General features: G+C 43.7%; 1 protein-coding gene across 1 annotated transcript in view; it reads right to left on the bottom strand.

Moving 5' to 3' along the window:
* LOC135552974 (roundabout homolog 2-like) overlaps positions 1 to 18,993 on the bottom strand; it is a 77,883-nt gene that overhangs the window by 3,792 nt on the left and 55,098 nt on the right. The window contains exons 7-23 of the mRNA XM_064984951.1: positions 14,217 to 14,341; positions 12,673 to 12,844; positions 12,251 to 12,456; positions 10,809 to 10,890; positions 10,376 to 10,550; positions 9,144 to 9,310; positions 8,830 to 8,951; positions 8,483 to 8,699; positions 8,163 to 8,278; positions 7,372 to 7,555; positions 6,916 to 7,134; positions 6,483 to 6,525; positions 6,256 to 6,362; positions 5,722 to 6,033; positions 1,851 to 1,989; positions 555 to 925; positions 8 to 124 (exon numbers count right to left, since the gene is read on the bottom strand). Coding sequence (XP_064841023.1) covers positions 8 to 124; positions 555 to 925; positions 1,851 to 1,989; positions 5,722 to 6,033; positions 6,256 to 6,362; positions 6,483 to 6,525; positions 6,916 to 7,134; positions 7,372 to 7,555; positions 8,163 to 8,278; positions 8,483 to 8,699; positions 8,830 to 8,951; positions 9,144 to 9,310; positions 10,376 to 10,550; positions 10,809 to 10,890; positions 12,251 to 12,456; positions 12,673 to 12,844; positions 14,217 to 14,341 — 2,874 coding nt within the window. The remainder of the gene's footprint in view (positions 1 to 7; positions 125 to 554; positions 926 to 1,850; positions 1,990 to 5,721; positions 6,034 to 6,255; positions 6,363 to 6,482; positions 6,526 to 6,915; positions 7,135 to 7,371; positions 7,556 to 8,162; positions 8,279 to 8,482; positions 8,700 to 8,829; positions 8,952 to 9,143; positions 9,311 to 10,375; positions 10,551 to 10,808; positions 10,891 to 12,250; positions 12,457 to 12,672; positions 12,845 to 14,216; positions 14,342 to 18,993) is intronic.

The raw sequence follows: 18,993 nt of genomic DNA, 5'->3' as shown, positions 1-18,993 counted from the left end.
GTCTTACCTGCTTGGTCATGCAGCTCTCGTCGGTGCTGGCCCTCCCTGAGGGCTTTCCTCTGGCTTCTGGTTCTGTGTCCCTGCTTAGCGTATGAGGAGTCAGCCGGGAAAGGAGGAGATTGTCCTGACAGAAAATAACAGTGATGTCATCAAGAAGACATTCAGAAGGAATAAAAGATACAGAGCCATCTCATAATAGATCTGATTTGATTTTCATGTACAAATACTTAACACATTGTAACATAATAACATTGAAAAATTCAGGATAATTATGCAGTTATGGATTAGCCTGGTAGCAGATCTGTCTGTGCTTTAGCCAACTCCTCTTGTCCTTTCGTTGTCATGCCAAACACGGACTGTGTGTATGGCATGGCAACAAATGACAAAGGACGTGGCTAAAGCACATACAGTTCTGTGACCAGGCTAGTCATTTTCAAGAGGCTAGCTACACATAATTATGCTATATAACAGATTATCCTATATTAATAATTATCCTAGAACTATGACAGAGGAAAAGGTGTGTAAAGACAGGGGGACAGGTGTGTACAACTAACCTCCTCTGCCACTCATCTCTGAAGTAAAGCTATCCCCTGTGAAGGGGTCTCCCAATTGGCTGGTGTGGTATGGCCCGCTGACGTCATAGGCGTCTATATTGGCAAACAGGTTGGGGTTGGAATGGGAGACCTGGGAACCGGGCTCGTAGTGGCCCCGCAGGTCAAAGTGCTGCAGCCGGGGGCTGTCGTTGTGGTTGGGTGTCTCCTCTTGGGGGGAGGGGGGGAGCGTGGCTGTGGACTGTAGGCTGGAGGTGGTGTCCTGGGCCAGATTCTCTCTTCTGAAGGAGGGCAGGCTGGGTGAAACCTGCCTGGAGCCATCCATCAGGTAAGTCCTTGCTGGCAGCGGGGGATACCTGTCCTCCTCAGAGCTACTGGGAGCGGGAGGAAGAGGAAACATGATTAGTACATGGGGGAAAGTGAGAAAAGACCTCTGGTTTAACAACTAAGAGGACCTGACACATTGAGTGAAAAACACTGTCAGTAAGACCCCAGTATAAATCTAAGGGGTCTATCTTACACAATACTTGTACTTCATCAAGAAAACTCTTCGAGGCACATTAACAGCCATATCCAGAGACTGTAACAGTAGTTGACAGTGTTACATTTGAAAAGAGGAACCAGCAACAATGGGTTACAAAACAGAAGACTTCAAATTATTTATGTTGCCATGACAACGTCAGTGGATGTCAGAGCAGATTTAACAGAGAACATGTTATTGAAAAAGGAAAGGGCTAATCAACACTGTCAGATGGCTAATGTCATTACAAAAAAAGACAACAGTCACAACAGCTAGGTCCCCCCAGTTATGGCCACAATCTCATCTGTCACAATCAGTTAGAGGAAACTGTACACTCCCCCTGATGCAGCCACACTAAGAGTCTCTCCTGAGCCTCCAGACAAGAATGTTTTTAATCTCCAACTTTAAACCGTAGTAAACTTCACTAGAGTTTATAATCTGGATTGAACTGGAAGTCAGGTTCCGGCCCTAACGTCATGAATTCTTGCTCTGTAGTTCAGGTAAACTATCAGGTCAAATAGAGTGCAAGACATACATTCAATCTAAACACAGCCCTCATATGAGCATATGGGCATCAGAGAATAGAATAGATAAAAAGATAAAAAGGACACATCAGGAAAAATCACAGAGTTATGGAGAAAGGGTGCAATACGTAACAACTTCAGCACTACTAGTTCTCTTTCCCTGTACTGCCATTTCCCTCCTGAACACCGGGAGGGAAATGCTAACAAGCTAACCCATGGGAGGGTGTCTACAGGGGATGCAGTGCTGGGTGTTACCTGTTCCTCCCCTCATCCTGATCTCTCTTGGTGTAACCACATCCTTTATTAGCAGGCAGTGGTAGAGACAGAACGTCCTCCCAGTTGAGTGGTGCAGGCTTAAATGGAGGACGCACTGACCTCTGCTTCACCAGCTTGGCTACAGTACAGAGAGAAAGCAGACAACCCACACACTTAGTTAAATCAAGCTGAAGAGAACATTGGTCAATATATATATTATATATATATATATATATATAACAGTTGAAGTAGGAAGTTTACATACACTTATGTTGGGGTCATTAAAACTCATTTTTCAACCACTCTACAAATTTCTTGTTAACAAACAATAATTTTTCCCAACGATTGAAGACAGACAGATTATTTCCAGTGGGTCAGAAGTTTACATACACTAAGTTGACTGTGCCTTTAAATAGCTTGGAAAATTCCAGAAAATTATGTCATGGCTTTAGTAGCTTCTGAAGCGAATTAACATAATTTGAGTAAATTGGATGGGCACCGGTGGATTTATTTCAAGGCCTACCTTAAAACTCAGTGCCTCTGCTTGACATCATGGGGGAAAAAATCAGCCAAGACCTCAGGAAAAGAAAATGTAGACCTACACAAGTCTGGCTCATCCTTGGGAGAAATTTCCAAACGCCTGAAGGTACAACGTTCATCTGTACAAACAATATTACGCAAGTATAAACACCATGGGACCACCCAGCCATCATACCGCTCAGGAAGGAGATGTGTTCGGTCTCCTAGAGATGAACATACTTTGGAGCGAATAGTGTGAATCAATCCCAGAACAACAGCAAAGGACCTTGTAAAGATGCTGGGGAAAACAGGTACAAAAGTATCTATATCCACAGTAAAACAAGTCCTATAACGACAACCTGAAAGGCCGCTCAGCAAGGAAGAACCCACTGCTCCAAAACCGCCATAAAAAAGCCAGACTACAGTTTGCAACTGCACATGGGGCCAAAGATCGTAATTTTTGGAGAAATGTCCTCTGGTCTGATGAAACAAAAATAGAACTGTTTGGCCATAATGACCATTGTTATGTTTGGAGGAAAAAGGGGAAGGCTTGCAAGCCGAAGAATATCATCCCAACCATGAAGCACGGGGGTGGCAGCATCATGTTGTGGGGGTGCTTTGCTGCAGGAGGGACTGGTGCACTTCACAAAATAGATGTCGTCATGAGGAAGGAAAAGTATGTGGATATATGGAAGCAACATCTCAAGACATCAGTCAGGAAGTTAATCTTGGTCGCAAATGGGACTTCCAAATGAGCAATGACCCCAAGCACACTTCTAAAGTTGTGGCAAAATGGCTTAAGGACAACAAAGTCAAGGTATTGGAGCGGCCATCACAAAGATATAACCTCAATCCTATAGAACATTTGTGGGCAGGACTGAAAAAGTGTGTGCGAGCAAGGCCTACAAACCTGACTCAGTTACACCAGCTCTCAGGAGGAATGGGCCAAAATTCACTCAACTTATTATGGGAAGCTTGTGGAAGGCTATCTGAAATATTTGACCCAAGTTAAACAATTTAAAGGCAATGCTACCGAATAGTAATTGAGTGTATGTAAACTTCTGATCCATCACTCTCTACTATTATTCTGACATTTCACATTCTTAAAATAAGGTGGTGATCCTAACTGACCTAAGACAGGTCATTTTACTAGGATTAAATGTCAGGAATAGTGAAAAACTGAGTTTAAATGTATTTGGCTATGTAAACTTCCGACCTCAACTGTATATACACATAACCGTTCAAAAGTTTGGGTTCACTTAGAAATGTCCTTGTTTTTGAAAGAAAAGCACATTTTTTTGTCCATTAAAAAAACATCAAATTTATCAGAAATACAGTGTAGACATTGTTAATGTTGTAAATGACTATTGTATCTGGAAACTCTGCCTAGAAGGCCAGCATCCTGGAGTCGTCTCTTCACTGTTGACGTTGAGGCTGGTGTTCTGCGGATACTATTTAATGAAGCTACCAGTTGAGGACTTGTGAGGCGTCGGTTTCTCAAAACTAGACACCCTAATGTACTTGTCCTCTTGCTCAGGTGTGCACCCGGGCCTCCCACTCTTTCTATTCTGATTAGCGCCAGTTTGCGATGTTCTGGGAAGGGAGTAGTACACAGCACTGTACAAGATCTTCAGTTTCTTGGCAATTTCTCACGTGGAATAGCCTTCATTTCTCAGAACAAGAAAAGACTGATGAGTTTCAGAAGAAAGTTTTGTTTCTAGCCATTTTTAGCCTGTAATCGAACCCACAAATTCTGATGCTCCAGGTACTCAACTAGTCTAAAGGACAGTTGTATTGCTTCTTTAATAAGAACAACAGTTTTCAGCTTTGCTAACATAATTGCAGAATGGTTTTCTAATGATCAATTAGCCTTTTAAAATTATAAACTTGGATTAGCTAATACAACGTGCCATTGGAACACAGGAGTGATGGTTGCTGATAATGGGCCTCTGTTCGCCTATGTAGATATTCCTTTAAAAAACATCTGTTTCCAGCTACAATAGTCATTTACAACATTAACAATGTCTACACTGTATTTCTGATCAATTTGATGTTATTTTAAATGGACAACAAAAAAAGTGCATTTTTAAGTGACCCCAAACCTTTGAACGGTAGTGTACACACACACACACACACACACCCTTTTGGTTACTACATGATTCTGTGTGTTATTTCATAATTTTGATGTCTACACACACACACACACACACAAACCCTCATCAACTATGTAACAAAGTTAGCTACAGTACCAATCAAAAGTTTGGACACACCCACTCAAGGGTTTTTCTTTATTTTACAATTTTCTACATTGTAGAATAATAGTGAAGACATCAAAACTATGAAATAACATACATGGAATCATGTAGTAACCAAAAAAGTGTTAGACAAATCAAAATATATTTTAGAGTCTTCATAGTAGCCACCAATTGCCTTGATTACAGCTTTGCACACTCTTGGCATTCTCTCAACCAGCTTTATTAGGTAGTCACTTGGAATACATTTCAATTATCAAGTGTGCCTTGTTAAACATTTATTTGTGAAATGTTTTTCCTTCTTAATGTGTTTGAGCAAATCAGTTGTGTTGTGACAAGGTGGGGGTGGGGGGGGGGGCAAAGAGAAACGACAGTCCATCAATGTTTTCAGGTCAGTCAATCGGGAAGATTTCCTGTCGCAAAAAACATCAAGCGCTATGATGAAACTGGCTCTCATGTGGACCGCCACAGGAAAGGAAGACCCCGAGTTACCTCTGCTGTGGAGGATAAGTTCATTAGAGTTACCAGCCTCAGAAATTGCAGCCCAAATAAATGCTTCAAAATTCAGATTTACTTACATTGACGGCCTACACCGGTCAAACCCGGATGACATTGGGCCAATTGTGCGCTGCCCTATGGGACTGAGATGCAGTGCCTTAGACCGCTGCGCCACTCGGGAGCCCAGTACAATTGAGATGGTTTGGGATGAGTTGGGGCCACAGAGTGAAAAAAAAGCAGCCAACAAGTGCTCAGCATATGTGGGAACTCCCTCAAGACCGTTGGAAAAGCATTCCAGGTGAAGCTGGTTGAGAGAATGCCAAGTGTGCAAAACTGTCATCAAGGCAAAGGGTGGCTACTTTGAAGACTCAAATATTTTGATTTGTTTAACACTTGTTTGGTTACTACATCATTCCATATGTATTATTTCATAGTTTTGATGTCTTCACTATTACTCTACAATGTAGAAACAGTAAAAATAAAGAAAAACCCTGGAATGAGTAGGTGTGTCCAAACTTTTGACTGGTACTGTATATCCTCACCACTTAACATTCCATGAGCCCTTAACTACAGTACATGAGAAGTGTTATTGGTGCCTGTACCATTGCTTGTCCTGGCGTACTGCATCTTGGTGTACTCTACAGAATGTCCAGACTGGATGGTCCACTGGTCCAGGTCTTGCACCAGACCGAAGAGGCCGAAGTTGGAGAGGACGGGGGTACTGGCATTGGAGTCAGGGCCCTGGGTGCAGGGGGTGTTGGAGCCCTGGGTGCAGGGGGTGTTGGAGTATGTGTTGTAGTAGGCTAAACCCTGCAAGTCCTCAGCAGCAGCTGTATTGATGGTGCTGTAGATGGGACTGTCAGTGGACACTGAGCTGGATTTCTCAGACTGGCTCAGGTAATTGGAGATGGCAACTGCAGTGAGAAATAGAAAGGCATTAAAACATTTAAAAAGTCAAACATTTCCTTGAATGAACCACTTGATCATCCCTCTGCAATTTCCTGGTCAATCACAAAATCACAATCTCAAATAGGTTCCATCATTTGAGCTGTAAAGGCAGCGTATTACTATTCATTTAGCTTCTATTCAAACTACTGCATTTTATCCCATCCCAAGATGTGACTGTCGGCTCTCACCATTGTAGTATCTGTCTGTAGAGTCCAGTTTGCCAGAGCAACAGTTGACTGAGTCTTTTCCATTCTGGGCAACGTTCCCCATGTTGGAGCCCAGCATCCCTGGTCTACTGTAGGCAGATAGAGAGAACTAAAGGTCAGATATTACTGTAAGTCTGTGCTGTTTGTAATTTAAAAAACGAGTCCACTCATGTTTACATTGATGCTCTGAGTAAAACCAAGAACTCTACCTTCCGTTGCTGAGACCAGATCCTTCAATGTGAGCGAATCCAACTGCAGGAAAAAAACAACAAAAGCAATGGCTGCAATTAAAATATCTCTTTATTATGCAGTGGCTTTCATCTAGGGCTGTTTGCCAAACAAATTCAGATAATATGCCGTATACTCAAGGGCACAAAACAGTGTGTCCCACTTGTGATTCAGGCATGCCGTTTTTTTGTTGTAATTTCATTAAGGCCATGCTTCTGGGTCTGACCTAGATACACTAAAAAGGCATATCACAGCAACACTAGGATTCAGAACCAACAGATTACAACAAGTCACATTTAAGACACTCAGACTTGGCAAATGTGATGGTGACAGGATTGGAACAAACTATTATTGTAATGCTAATGTTTGTATGCTATGTGAATACAGTGTCGGGTTGAGGATGTTACAGTATACCTGCAGGTGTGTAGGCGAATGAGGTGGTGTAGTGTCCCAGCTCCTTCCTCCTGTGGTGGCGACAGTACAGCCAACCACTGAAACCCATGAGCGCCAGCCATGGAGCCACACCCAACCCAGCGATGAACGCTGGTTGGCAGACCACACCCGTGATCTGCTCTGATAGACTGAGGCTGCTGTCTTTCTGCAGAGGGTCTGAAGGCATGTCCAGTGACAGGGCTGAATGAGAGAGTCCAGGTTATCAGTCTGGCAAATTTAATTTCCAATATGGCTTCCTGAATAAACAGACAACTAACTAACCCCATTGGATTTCTAGCAAGAAGTGTTGAAATACAGTATACCAGTAACAAACAATTCAGAAACCTCAAGCCTCGTCTTTAGTCATCTCCCATTACTGACTGAGGACCAAGTTGACAGGCTATTAATGTTGCATCTAAGGTGGTAAAACTGACTCACTGAGGACCAGGTCTATAGGTGGGCTGTGTTCACCAACTCCCAAGATGGTGACTGCAGCCACCATCACATTGTACTGGAGGTCTGGTAGCAGCCCAGTCAGTAGGATGGACAATACTGCTCCATCCACTGTCCTGTTGATATGGCTCTCTGTCTTCATCTCAGAGTCACTTCCCAGGCACCAGACCTGACAGACAGAGAAACAAGCGTGATACTAAGTATTGGAGGGACAGAAATTACCTACAACATTTAAAAACACTAGAAGCATCAAGTCGATCATGTTGCCAAGAGGACAACTGAACCAGAAGTGGAGATATTTTGTTGTTGTAAGCCAGCTCAACATGGGGATACAATAGGCTTTAAAAGCCTTTCCAGAAAAGTCTGAGAACATTTTTTGGGGGACTGCAAATCAAAACTTAAGAGGAGATCCAATTGACAAGATGAGGACAAATTATTTAAATCTGAGGACTAAATTTGTTAAATTGTGTTTTTGTATTCTATAGAAGTGTTGCTGTTAACAGATACTAATCAGGGAGCAATTTGCTATGTTTAATTAAAACCACTAGCACTGCATTTCTGTTCTGCACAGCATGTTTTGGCAACATTGATAAAACCGACTGCTTAAAATCAGCACATTGCTGATTCAAACAAATATTTAATTTTTCTTTCCCACGAATAGTTGTAGTGACTAATTAACTGCCCACATTTCACTATATTAACATCAGACAGTAGTCTAGAGTAGCACTTTCCTCCAACCAGGTACAGCTTCAACAGTCTCCATGTTGTAATCTCACCTTGTATTCCAGGACTATACCACTCTGATCGTCAGAGGGAGGCTCCCAGGAGACACGGATGCTGGAGCTGTTGCTGAGCTGGACCACTGACACAGCCTGCGGGGGAGCACTCAACACTGGAAGGATGTGAATATGGAAAACTGTTAGTTAACAAGACCCAGAGGATCAAAAAGAGACTTTGGTCAATAAAATTGTGTTGTGGTGTTACTAAATTCTAAGGAAAATGGATTCTTACTGCCGTTGCAAGACAATAAATAAGTCTGTAGGCATAGTACACTACTTCAGAGAGGGACGCTCCTGCATCCTGCTGCGTGTCTTACCCTCCTCAGGGGTGCGGAGCAGCACCAGGGGGCTGTCCAGTCCCTGCAGCTCGTTGAAGTAGGGAAGGACCTTCACCTCATACTCTGTGTCCGTGCGCAGGTCTGATAGGACAGTGCTAAGCTCAGGCCCAGCCTTCACGTCCTGGACCAACCAGACGCTGCCAGTGGAGCGGTACAGCAGCCTGTAGCCCTGCACAAACTGAGATTGACGCGCCACCTGGCCAATGACAGAACACAGGAGGGACATAGGAGGTGGGTATTGATCTACTCCAAGATATTGTAAAGTATGTAGCACAGTATAAAGTAGCATATTGTTTCTCCAGATTAGAATACTCAGTTTTACTCACAGTCCAGGAGACCTGGGCACTGGTGGGTGATAGGACCACAGGCTTCTGCAGGAAGACAGACACCTCCCCTAGTTCTCTCTGCACATGTCTGTGGTCCACCCCCTGCTCTGTAGGACTCCCATCTACAACAACACAGAGACAGAGAGAACTGCACTCAGAAGAGCCTGACATCATACCACATTGCATTGAGAACAGCCTGATGTCATACCACACTGCACTCAAAACAGCCTAACATCACGTAACACTTTACTACGAAACAGTTCATGTGATTGAGTGATTATGCACATTATATGCTGTTCTGTGCCCATACTGACCCTGTGTCCTGATGGGTTCAGAGATGGGGCTGGGATCACTCAGACCGTAGGAGTTGACCGCTCGGACGATGAACAGGTAGACAGTGTTTGGGTACAGGCCAATGACTGTGTGCTTCTCCTGTTTCACGCCGTCAGCTACCGTCTGCCACACACTGCCAACAGATTGGCTGGAAAAGAACATTTATCAATTACAGATTGAATTCTGGAAGGATTGTCTGGCCTTGTCCTTATCCTGATATGAGGACTCGGGTAGCCGAACGAGTGGGCTAACATACTCCCTTAAAAGACCTTGAAAAACATCAAAAAAGGGACAATAGTACTGTTTGACAATTTTGAGATGCCGTAGCCAGTATACACTTCCTCAAAATAGTCAGAATTCATCTACGATAACGCAAGAAATCTGTCATTAATTTTCAAGGGGCGTAGAAGAAACCCTTACCGAAGTCCAAAACAACAAACTCTTCTGAACTCTGACCTGCTCCTTAACTAGGTGTCATAGAAGATCTGCATGGCAATCTGCCCTCTACTGTACTCCAACCCCCTTCAAGCATCCCTCTCCTCCCCCCTCTCCACTCTCCTTCCATTAAGCCCTGTTTGCCAGTCCTAGGAGGGTTAGCGGAGGAATAATAGGATATGTTTCCATCCAGCAGCTAGCTCTATTTAAAGACTGCTCTGTTAGATGAAGTTTTAGGAAAGCAGCTAACAGCTACCCATGGGAATATCTCCTCTCAAACTGTGCTGTCAGTCTCCGTGCCAATCAACAGGCAGCCTGTTGGCCTGTCTGTGTCTGGCTCTGTCTGTCCTGAGCCTCTGACCTCTCTGCCTGTGATAAGAGCTCTCTGGCTGGGCTGCCCTTCCATAGCCCCAGGTCAGTGCAGTCCAGGACCATGGGGAAAATGCTGCTTTTTTCCCCCTTTATGCAACTGATTCTATGATTCTCTGCTCCAGAACGTTTTTATTAAATCTGCCACGGCTCGGTTTCCCTTCATGTCGTTATTTCCTGTCCCTGTAGCACATGTATGAATGGCTTAGTTAAACCAAATGGACATTCTCTGTATGTGAATAAAATACACATCAAGAACACAACTGATATAGCAACAGACCTAGAAAGCATTGAAATAGAAATCCTCTATTTATATGGTGTCCTGCAGAGCCATGTATTAAGAGTGGTTGGGCAATGCGGTTTGCAAATATATGGCTCTGGTACCCAGTCCTTGCATGTCATACAGTACCTGAAGGCCTCAATGATGTAGGAGGTCACAGCGGCCCCACCCTCGTGGGGGTTGGACTGCCAGGTGAGGGTGACTGTGTCCCTGGTCACCTCTGTCACCACAGGCCTCTGGGGCGGCCCTGGCAGCTGGATGGACTCTGACACCCGGGGAACTGATGACCCAGGGGCTCCATCCTCTGGGACACAAACAGGGATCCGGCAGGAGATAACATGAGACAGTGGTGGGGTGTGATAATGGTACCGGGATATAGTGGTGTGTGGTAGTGTACTGGGATATAGTATGAGTTTGACTGTTTATTTTTCAAGTCTGTTGATATTCACACACAGTAGTGGTGAAAACTGTAGCTAAAGCAGGAAAGTAGGTTTCCGTATAATTTGAAACCAGTGGTGTTTGGTTTTGTGAGGCGCTGAGAGAATTGTGTGTGTGTGTTTACCTCTCATGGTGAGTGTCCCACTCCAGCTTGACTCCCCCGTGGCGCTGGACACCACACACGTGTACATTCCCGAATCCGTATCCTAGCAACAGATGTGCATTTTAGCTCCCTTACACGAGGAGATGGGACCCAAAACATTGGAACCATGGTGCTTTAGATACTGTGTTTGCTAATCCAAGTGGAGCCAATCCCAGTGGATCTCCTCTTTTTACTTATTAATAGCTTTTTTGTTCACTGCTTTGCTGCCTGAGACTCACTTTTAGAAGTTTAAAGGTAAAAGCTTTTATAACATGCCACTTTGCCACAAAGCAGACATCCCTCAGCCACAGCAGCACTAGGAGTCCTGAGTGAACAGTAGTCTACATGGTCTAGCTCACAGGTGTTAAACTCATTCCACAGAGGTTCGAGGGACTGCGGGTTATCGCTCCTTCCTTGTACTTGATTCATGAATTAAGCTAAATTATTAGTAAGGAACTCCCCACACCTTGTTGTCTAGAGCTTAATTGAAAGGAAAAAATTAAACCAGCAGACACTAGGTCCTCCATGGAATGTGTTTGACACCCCTGGTCTACCTGCTCTCCTTTGCCACAGTACTGTATACATGTCCTCATGCTTCACTGGCCTAATGGTGTTACCAACACTGGGCTGGCGGAGTGCCAGTCTACTGTAACCAACATAAATTCATGTTAGATTTGACCTCTGGTTGGTGGACTGGTAGCATGTGGACAGATGCATTCTGTGTGAGTTTAACCACTGCTGAAATATTGAAGATTAGGAGGGGCATCGCTAGGCTAAATATTTTTAGTCCCTCTTTCTCCCTCTAGAACTGGTCCTCTCCCTCCCTCTTGATGCCAAGCTAATGCATCTCTTCTGTTCCATTGAGCGCAGTGGCATGGCATATTTCCCCCGCCTCATTGGACTTTGTGTTAATGCTCCAAGTTTGCTGAGCACAAATGCTGAGCATAACACAGTGATGACAGAGCGAGAGAGAGAGAGCGAGAGAGAGAGTTGTGCCAGAGATGTAATTAAAGGCTCTGAGATCGTTAATCATGCGTGGCCACAGTCAATTATAACAAACGATGCTGCACTCCCCGCTCCGCATGCCCACCTCCAGTGAGGCCACAGCACAAAAGGGCCACTGACTGGTCTTTCATCAAAGCAGAACACATTTACAAACAAGTCCATTCATTAACATTACACACTGCATAAGCACGTAATCACACCGGAGAAGTGTTTGAAATTCAGTTTCACCTAGACTTAAAAAAAAAAAAATTGTAATGGAGGAGAACATAAAAACGTTGCCCTCTGGCATTGGGGAAAGTAAAAATGTATAGATGATGGATGGCATTTCTGTCCAGCCGCGCAATACTCATTTATTCATGAGGTTCAAAAGACAAATCCGATCTCAGACATATTTTTATTCCATGACATCATACAAGTACCTCAACATTAGTGATCTGCAGTGTCCCGTTCTCCATCAGGTTCATGCGGGGGTCGTCCTCCACAATCTTTGTCCCGTCCTTTTCCCATCTTATCTTTAGTGAGGGTCCACCAATCGCATGACAGTGAAACTGGGCAACGGACCCCAGAGCCAAAGTCTGATTGGCTGGGCCTTGGCGGATTATTGGTGGAACACGGTGTGAAGGACCTATGGGGGAGAGGGAATAACCGACAGGACATTATGTCTGTGAGTCCTGTCACACACGCTGTAATGTCCACTCTATTTGACAGTGGTTATGTAGAGCTGTCAGAGCCTACCTGCTAATCCATACATGTATGTTATAATATCAATGTATTTGTACTGGGCTCTCCCCTCCCAGTACCATATTCCTTCCTCGTCCCAAAGTAACCCCCTGAATCTCACCCCCTTCCACCTCCAGCAGGGCTTTGGTCAGGACACTTCCTGCTACACTGATGGCCTGGCAGATATAATACCCAGAATCCTCTGGGTGCACATCGGTGATGGACAGCTCTCCACTCATGGACACAGAGTAGCGGTCGGACTGGGAGAAGTGCTGGCCAGGAAACAGCAGCATCTACACACACACACAGAGAGCGAGAAAGACACACCTGCATCTTAGCTAGTGATGAATCAGAGATGTACTTTATGCATGCATTATACAGAATAGCAGGAGATGACTTGGGACTTTTGTTTTGGTCTGTTGGCTTGATGTGAGGTGACAGACGCTTTACACACAGCCAGAGTGATGAGAAAGGGAGATGGGAATGAATAGGGGGAAGGGACATCCTTCCATCCATCTCATTCCTGTTACAGGCATAGACTGAGTGGAGGACCAGGGTTATAAACCCACAAGATAATCCCAAAAGTACAGCAAACCGCTTCACATGCAGGGGCCCGACCAGGCACCACAACTATCACAGACTGGAACACAATGAAACTTATTCAGAGAGCCTCAGGCCAACTTCCCCTGCATGGCAGACCTGAGGGTTAACTCCTCTACCACAACCATCTAGTCAAATAAAATCAAATTGCATTTGTCACATGCGCTGAATACAACAGGTGTAGTAGACCTTACCGTCAAACACTTACTTACATCTTTATTGTTCTCCCTCTGTTATCAGAATGTATTTCTATTAAGTTATAATGACAGAAGGTGTTAAATGTAGTGTTTCTGTGCCTATTTTTCAGGGAAGCAGCTCTTCTCCCACCTGATGTAGCTCATCCGAGTCAACCCCCTCCTCTACCCTTCCTCCTTCATCGGTCTGCAGGCAACAGCGACTTCCTCGCCAACGCACTCCCTGTCACTCTTTCCAACACGTATCAGTATTTGCATTTTACAGCCAAATGCAAATGAGCTCCCTCCCTCATTTCACCTCGGCCAACGTCTCTTCAAGAGCCCGGGCAATCATGAAAATAAGTGAGAAAGCTCTGTTAAATCTAACGATTCCCGGGTTTGTTTTCAAGCTGAGAGGAATCAAATGAGTCACCAACTAACAAACATGGTGAGAACTATTTATCTGCTGCTGATCAAAATAACAGACTGTTGAGCACAAATAAGGCTAAAACACCACAAAATCCTACCGGTCCCGTGCGGCTCAGTTGGTGGAGCATGGCGCTTGCAATGCCAGGGTTGTGGCTTCCCACGGGGGAACAGGACAGGAAAAAGTTTTTTTTTTAAATGTATCCACTCACTACTGTAAGTTGCTCTGGATAAGAGTGTCTGCTAAATGACTAAAATGTACATGTACTTCAAATGTGACATAAAAACATCACTACTTTGTTGATCAGTTTAAAAGTGCCATTTATCTACAACTACACATGTTGTAGTGTGTACAGTTGGAATTTTCTTTAATTCTTTTAACCTCTTTACAAGATATTAGTCTTTCATTTTTTAGGGGGTAGTCTATATTGGTCTCTCTCTGTTTGTCAGGAAGTGACACTGTTACCTGGCTTCCTTCTTTCTTCCAGAAGATGGCAGGTGAGGGGTTTCCTCTGGTACCACAGCGGAAGGTGACACTGCGCCCCTGAGCCGAGTTCTGGTCCTGGGGTTTGATGGCGATCTGTGGGGGCACTGGAGAGGAGAAACACTTTTAGGAGATTCAGGTTTTAGGCTTTAGCATTTAAATTCACCATTTTATCCCGCCTCCCCTGCATAATCAATACCTACTCAGTAATGCCAGAACAGTATTGATTAAACATTTAGCACTACCCTTTTACTCCATGATTTGACTGCTGTCACATTTAACCCTCATGGTTTCCCTTTCTGATTAATCTGCCCTATCATTCTCACATTATCCAGTGAAAACATTGATGCATATCTTTTATACTGAGACGAGCCATCATCTAATTCCAATCAAACTATTGTGATGGTATTTGTGAGTTTACTTTGGAGTGATATCAGTGGAAATGAACTGGCGGTCAGGTTGTGTGTTGTGGACACAGTTTGCTTCTGATCCCACCACATCGTCTTTCTATAGACATTGACTGAATAACGACAGCACTGACTTCCCTTCCATAGACTGAGCTCTCCTGCTGTTTAATCTTCTCTGCAGGCATTTTCCCTGTCTACACACACACAGGCTAAATCCTCAAGGGAACAGAGTCATCTGTGTCATGTCTTGATTTTCTCACTGAGGGAGAACACAGCAGATCTTCCCACGTTAGAGATGGAGCACACACACACACACACACACACACACACACACACACACACACACACACACACACACACACACACACACACACACACACACACACACACACACACACACACACACACACACACAGCCAGAGAGCGACTGAGTTCACTACACTAACACCAGCCAGCAGGGGGGAAGTAACAGGGAACCGTGTTTTATGTTCACTTCAAATAGTCATCAGAGTGGACATGTAACAGAACTGCCTCTACCTTCACACACACACTCACGCTAAATCCTCAAGGGAACAGAGTCATCTGTATCGTGTCTTGATTTTCTCACTGAGGGAGAACACAGCAGATCTTCCCACGATAGAGTTGGAACACACACACACACACAGCCAGAGAGCGACTGACTTCACTACACTTACACCAGCCAGCAGGGGGGATGTAACAGGGAACCGTGCAGAGAATCTGTTACTAAACATGTGTTTTATGTTCACTTCAAATAGTCATCAGAGTGGACATGTAACAGAACTGCCTCTACCTTTTGATATTTAGATTTGTTTTTACAATATAAAAAAACAACATCAAAAGAAGTGGAATAATTACCCATTTAGAAATCATGGGTTTCTATGGTAACACACAGAACAGTATGTCAATGAATGTGTGAACTTTATGTCCTCATATATCAACACACTTCTTTAATAAGAGTAAAAACAGCAGCCTGGTTCCTCTTGGTTTCTTCCTAGGTTTTGGCCTTTCTAGAGAGTTTTTCCTAACCACCGTGCTTCTACACCTGCATTGCTTGCTGTTTGGGGTTTTAGGCTGGGTTTCTGTACAGCACTTCGAGATATCAGCTGATGTACAAAGGGCTATATAAATATATTTGATTTGATAGCAATCCTTAATCTGGTACAAATTAAGTCACTGTGTCAGAGTACAGGCTTACTTACTGCACTGCCTGAGTGCTGCAACGGGCCAATACTAAGTCATGTTACAGGCTCTTTTATACCATTAGGTGCTGATGATACTGCATGCATTAAAATATCACAACCCCGCCACCCTAGACTAAAAAATATATTTGAAAAAACATCTACAAAGTCAGAATGGTGACTTACAGAATGGGCCGACATGAATGGAGGTACAATGAGAAACATCATGGGGGGGGGGGGGTAAAATGAAACTGGATGAGATTTCATCAGGACTGACAAAAGCAAATGGAGGATGAAGTCAACCCCGACTCCCCATCAGCCAACACACACACACACACCCAACAAACACCGCACGTCTTATTAATAGTGGTCCTGCTCTCTGGCCCACCATCTCCCAAACAGCTGTCAGAGGGAGTAATCCATATGGTTTAGCATAAGCTTCTTTCAGTGGCGTTGAAGAGAAGAGAGCACAGCACAGATACATTGATATTCCAACACATCCAGATGGATGGGAAGAGTTCTGACAACTCTGCATGGCCACGGTCAAATGAAGTGGTCAAATGAAGTGGACATACAGTGCCTTGCAAAAGTATTCATTCCCCGTGGCTTTTTTCCTATTTTGTTGCATTACAACCTGTAATTTAAATATATTTTTATTTGGATTTCATGTAATTGACATACACAAAATAGTCCAAATTGGTGAAGCGAAATAAAATTACTTGTTTAAAAAAAATTCTACATTTAAAAAATTAAAAAATGGAAAAGTGGTGCGTCCACATGTATTCACCCTCTTTGCTATGAAGCCCCTAAATAAGATCTGGTACAACCAATTACCTTCAAAAGTCACATAATTAGTTAAAAGTTCACCTGTGTGCAATCTAAGTGTCACATGATCTATCTATCTATATATATATATATAGTGCCTTGCGAAAGTATTCGGCCCCCTTGAACTTTGCGACCTTTTGCCACATTTCAGGCTTCAAACATAAAGATATAAAACTGTATTTTTTTGTGAAGAATCAACAACAAGTGGGACACAATCATGAAGTGGAACGACATTTATTGGATATTTCAAACTTTTTTAACAAATCAAAAACTGAAAAATTGGGCGTGCAGAATTATACAGCCCCTTTACTTTCAGTGCAGCAAACTCTCTCCAGAAGTTCAGTGGGGATCTCTGAATGATCCAATGTTGACCTAAATGACTAATGATGATAAATACAATCCACCTGTGTGTAATCAAGTCTCCGTATAAATGCACCTGCACTGTGATAGTCTCAGAGGTCCGTTAAAAGCGCAGAGAGCATCATTAAGAACAAGGAACACACCAGGCAGGTCCGAGATACTGTTGTGAAGAATTTTAAAGCCGGATTTGGATACAAAAAGATTTCCCAAGCTTTAAACATCCCAAGGAGCACTGTGCAAGCGATAATATTGAAATGGAAGGAGTATCAGACCACTGCAAATCTACCAAGACCTGGCCGTCCCTCTAAACTTTCAGCTCATACAAGGAGAAGACTGATCAGAGATGCAGCCAAGAGGCCCATGATCACTCTGGATGAACTGCAGAGATCTACAGCTGAGGTGGGAGACTCTGTCCATAGGACAACAATCAGTCGTATATTGCACAAATCTGGCCTTTATGGAAGAGTGGCAAGAAGAAAGCCATTTCTTAAAGATATCCATAAAAAGTGTCATTTAAAGTTTGCCACAAGCCACCTGGGAGACACACCAAACATGTGGAAGAAGGTGCTCTGGTCAGATGAAACCAAAATTTAACTTTTTGGCAACAATGCAAAACGTTATGTTTAGCGTAAAAGCAACACAGCTCATCACCCTGACCACACCATCCCCACTGTCAAACATGGTGGTGGCAGCATCATGGTTTGGGCCTGCTTTTCTTAAGCAGGGACAGGGAAGATGGATAAAATTGATGGGAAGATGGATGGAGCAAAATACAGGACCATTCTGGAAGAAAACCTGATGGAGTCTGCAAAAGACCTGAGACTGGGACGGAGATTTGTCTTCCAACAAGACAATGATCCAAAACATAAAGCAAAATCTACAATGGAATGGTTCAAAAATAAACATATCCAGGTGTTAGAATGGCCAAGTCAAAGTCCAGATCTGAATCCAATCGAGAATCTGTGGAAAGAACTGAAAACTGCTGTTCACAAAGGCTCTCCATCCAACCTCACTGAGCACGAGCTGTTTTGCAAGGAGGAATGGGAAAAATTTTCAGTCTCTCGATGTGCAAAACTGATAGAGACATACCCCAAGCGACTTACAGCTGTAATCGCAGCAAAAGGTGGCGCTACAAAGTATTAACTTAAGGGGGCTGAATAATTTTGCACGCCCAATTTTTCAGTTTTTGATTTGTTAAAAAAGTTTGAAATATCCAATAAATGTTGTTCCACTTCATGATTGTGTCCCACTTGTTGTTGATTCTTCACAAAAAAATACAGTTTTATATCTTTATGTTTGAAGCCTGAAATGTGGCAAAAGGTCGCAAAGTTCAAGGGGGCCGAATACTTTCGCAAGGCACTGTATATACACACACACACACACGTACTGAAAGGCCCCAGAGTCTGGAACACCATTAAGCAAGGGGCACCACCAAGCAAGCAGCACCATGAAGACCAAGGAGCTCTCCAAACAGATCAGGGACAAAGTTGTGGAGAAGTACAGATCAGGGTTGGGTTATAAAAAAATATACAAAACTTTGAACATCCCACAGAGCACCATTAAATCCATTATTAAAAAATAGAAAGAATATGTCACCACAACAAACCTCCCAAGAGAGGGCCACCCACCAAAACTCACGGACCAGGCAAGGAGGGCATTGATCAGAGAGGCAACAAAGAGACCAAAGATAATCCTGAAGGAGCTGTAAAGCTCCACAGCGGAGATTGGAGTATCTATCCATAGGACAACTTTAAGTCGTACACTCCACAGAGATGGGCTATATAGAAGAGTGTCCAGTAAACACGTTTGGTGTTCACCAAAAGACATGTGGGAGTCTCCCCAAACATATGGAAGAAGGTACTCTTGTACTCAGACTAAAATTGAGCTTTTTGGCCATCAAGGAAAATGCTATGTCCGGTGCAAACCCAACACCTCTCATCACCCCGAGAAGCCTATCCCCACAGTGAA

The sequence above is a fragment of the Oncorhynchus masou genome, chromosome 13, assembly GCF_036934945.1.
Source record: "Oncorhynchus masou masou isolate Uvic2021 chromosome 13, UVic_Omas_1.1, whole genome shotgun sequence".
NCBI classification, from domain to species: domain Eukaryota; kingdom Metazoa; phylum Chordata; class Actinopteri; order Salmoniformes; family Salmonidae; genus Oncorhynchus; species Oncorhynchus masou.
The sequence above is the reverse complement of the archived record's forward strand: the minus strand, read 5'-3'. Positions and strand labels throughout refer to the sequence as shown.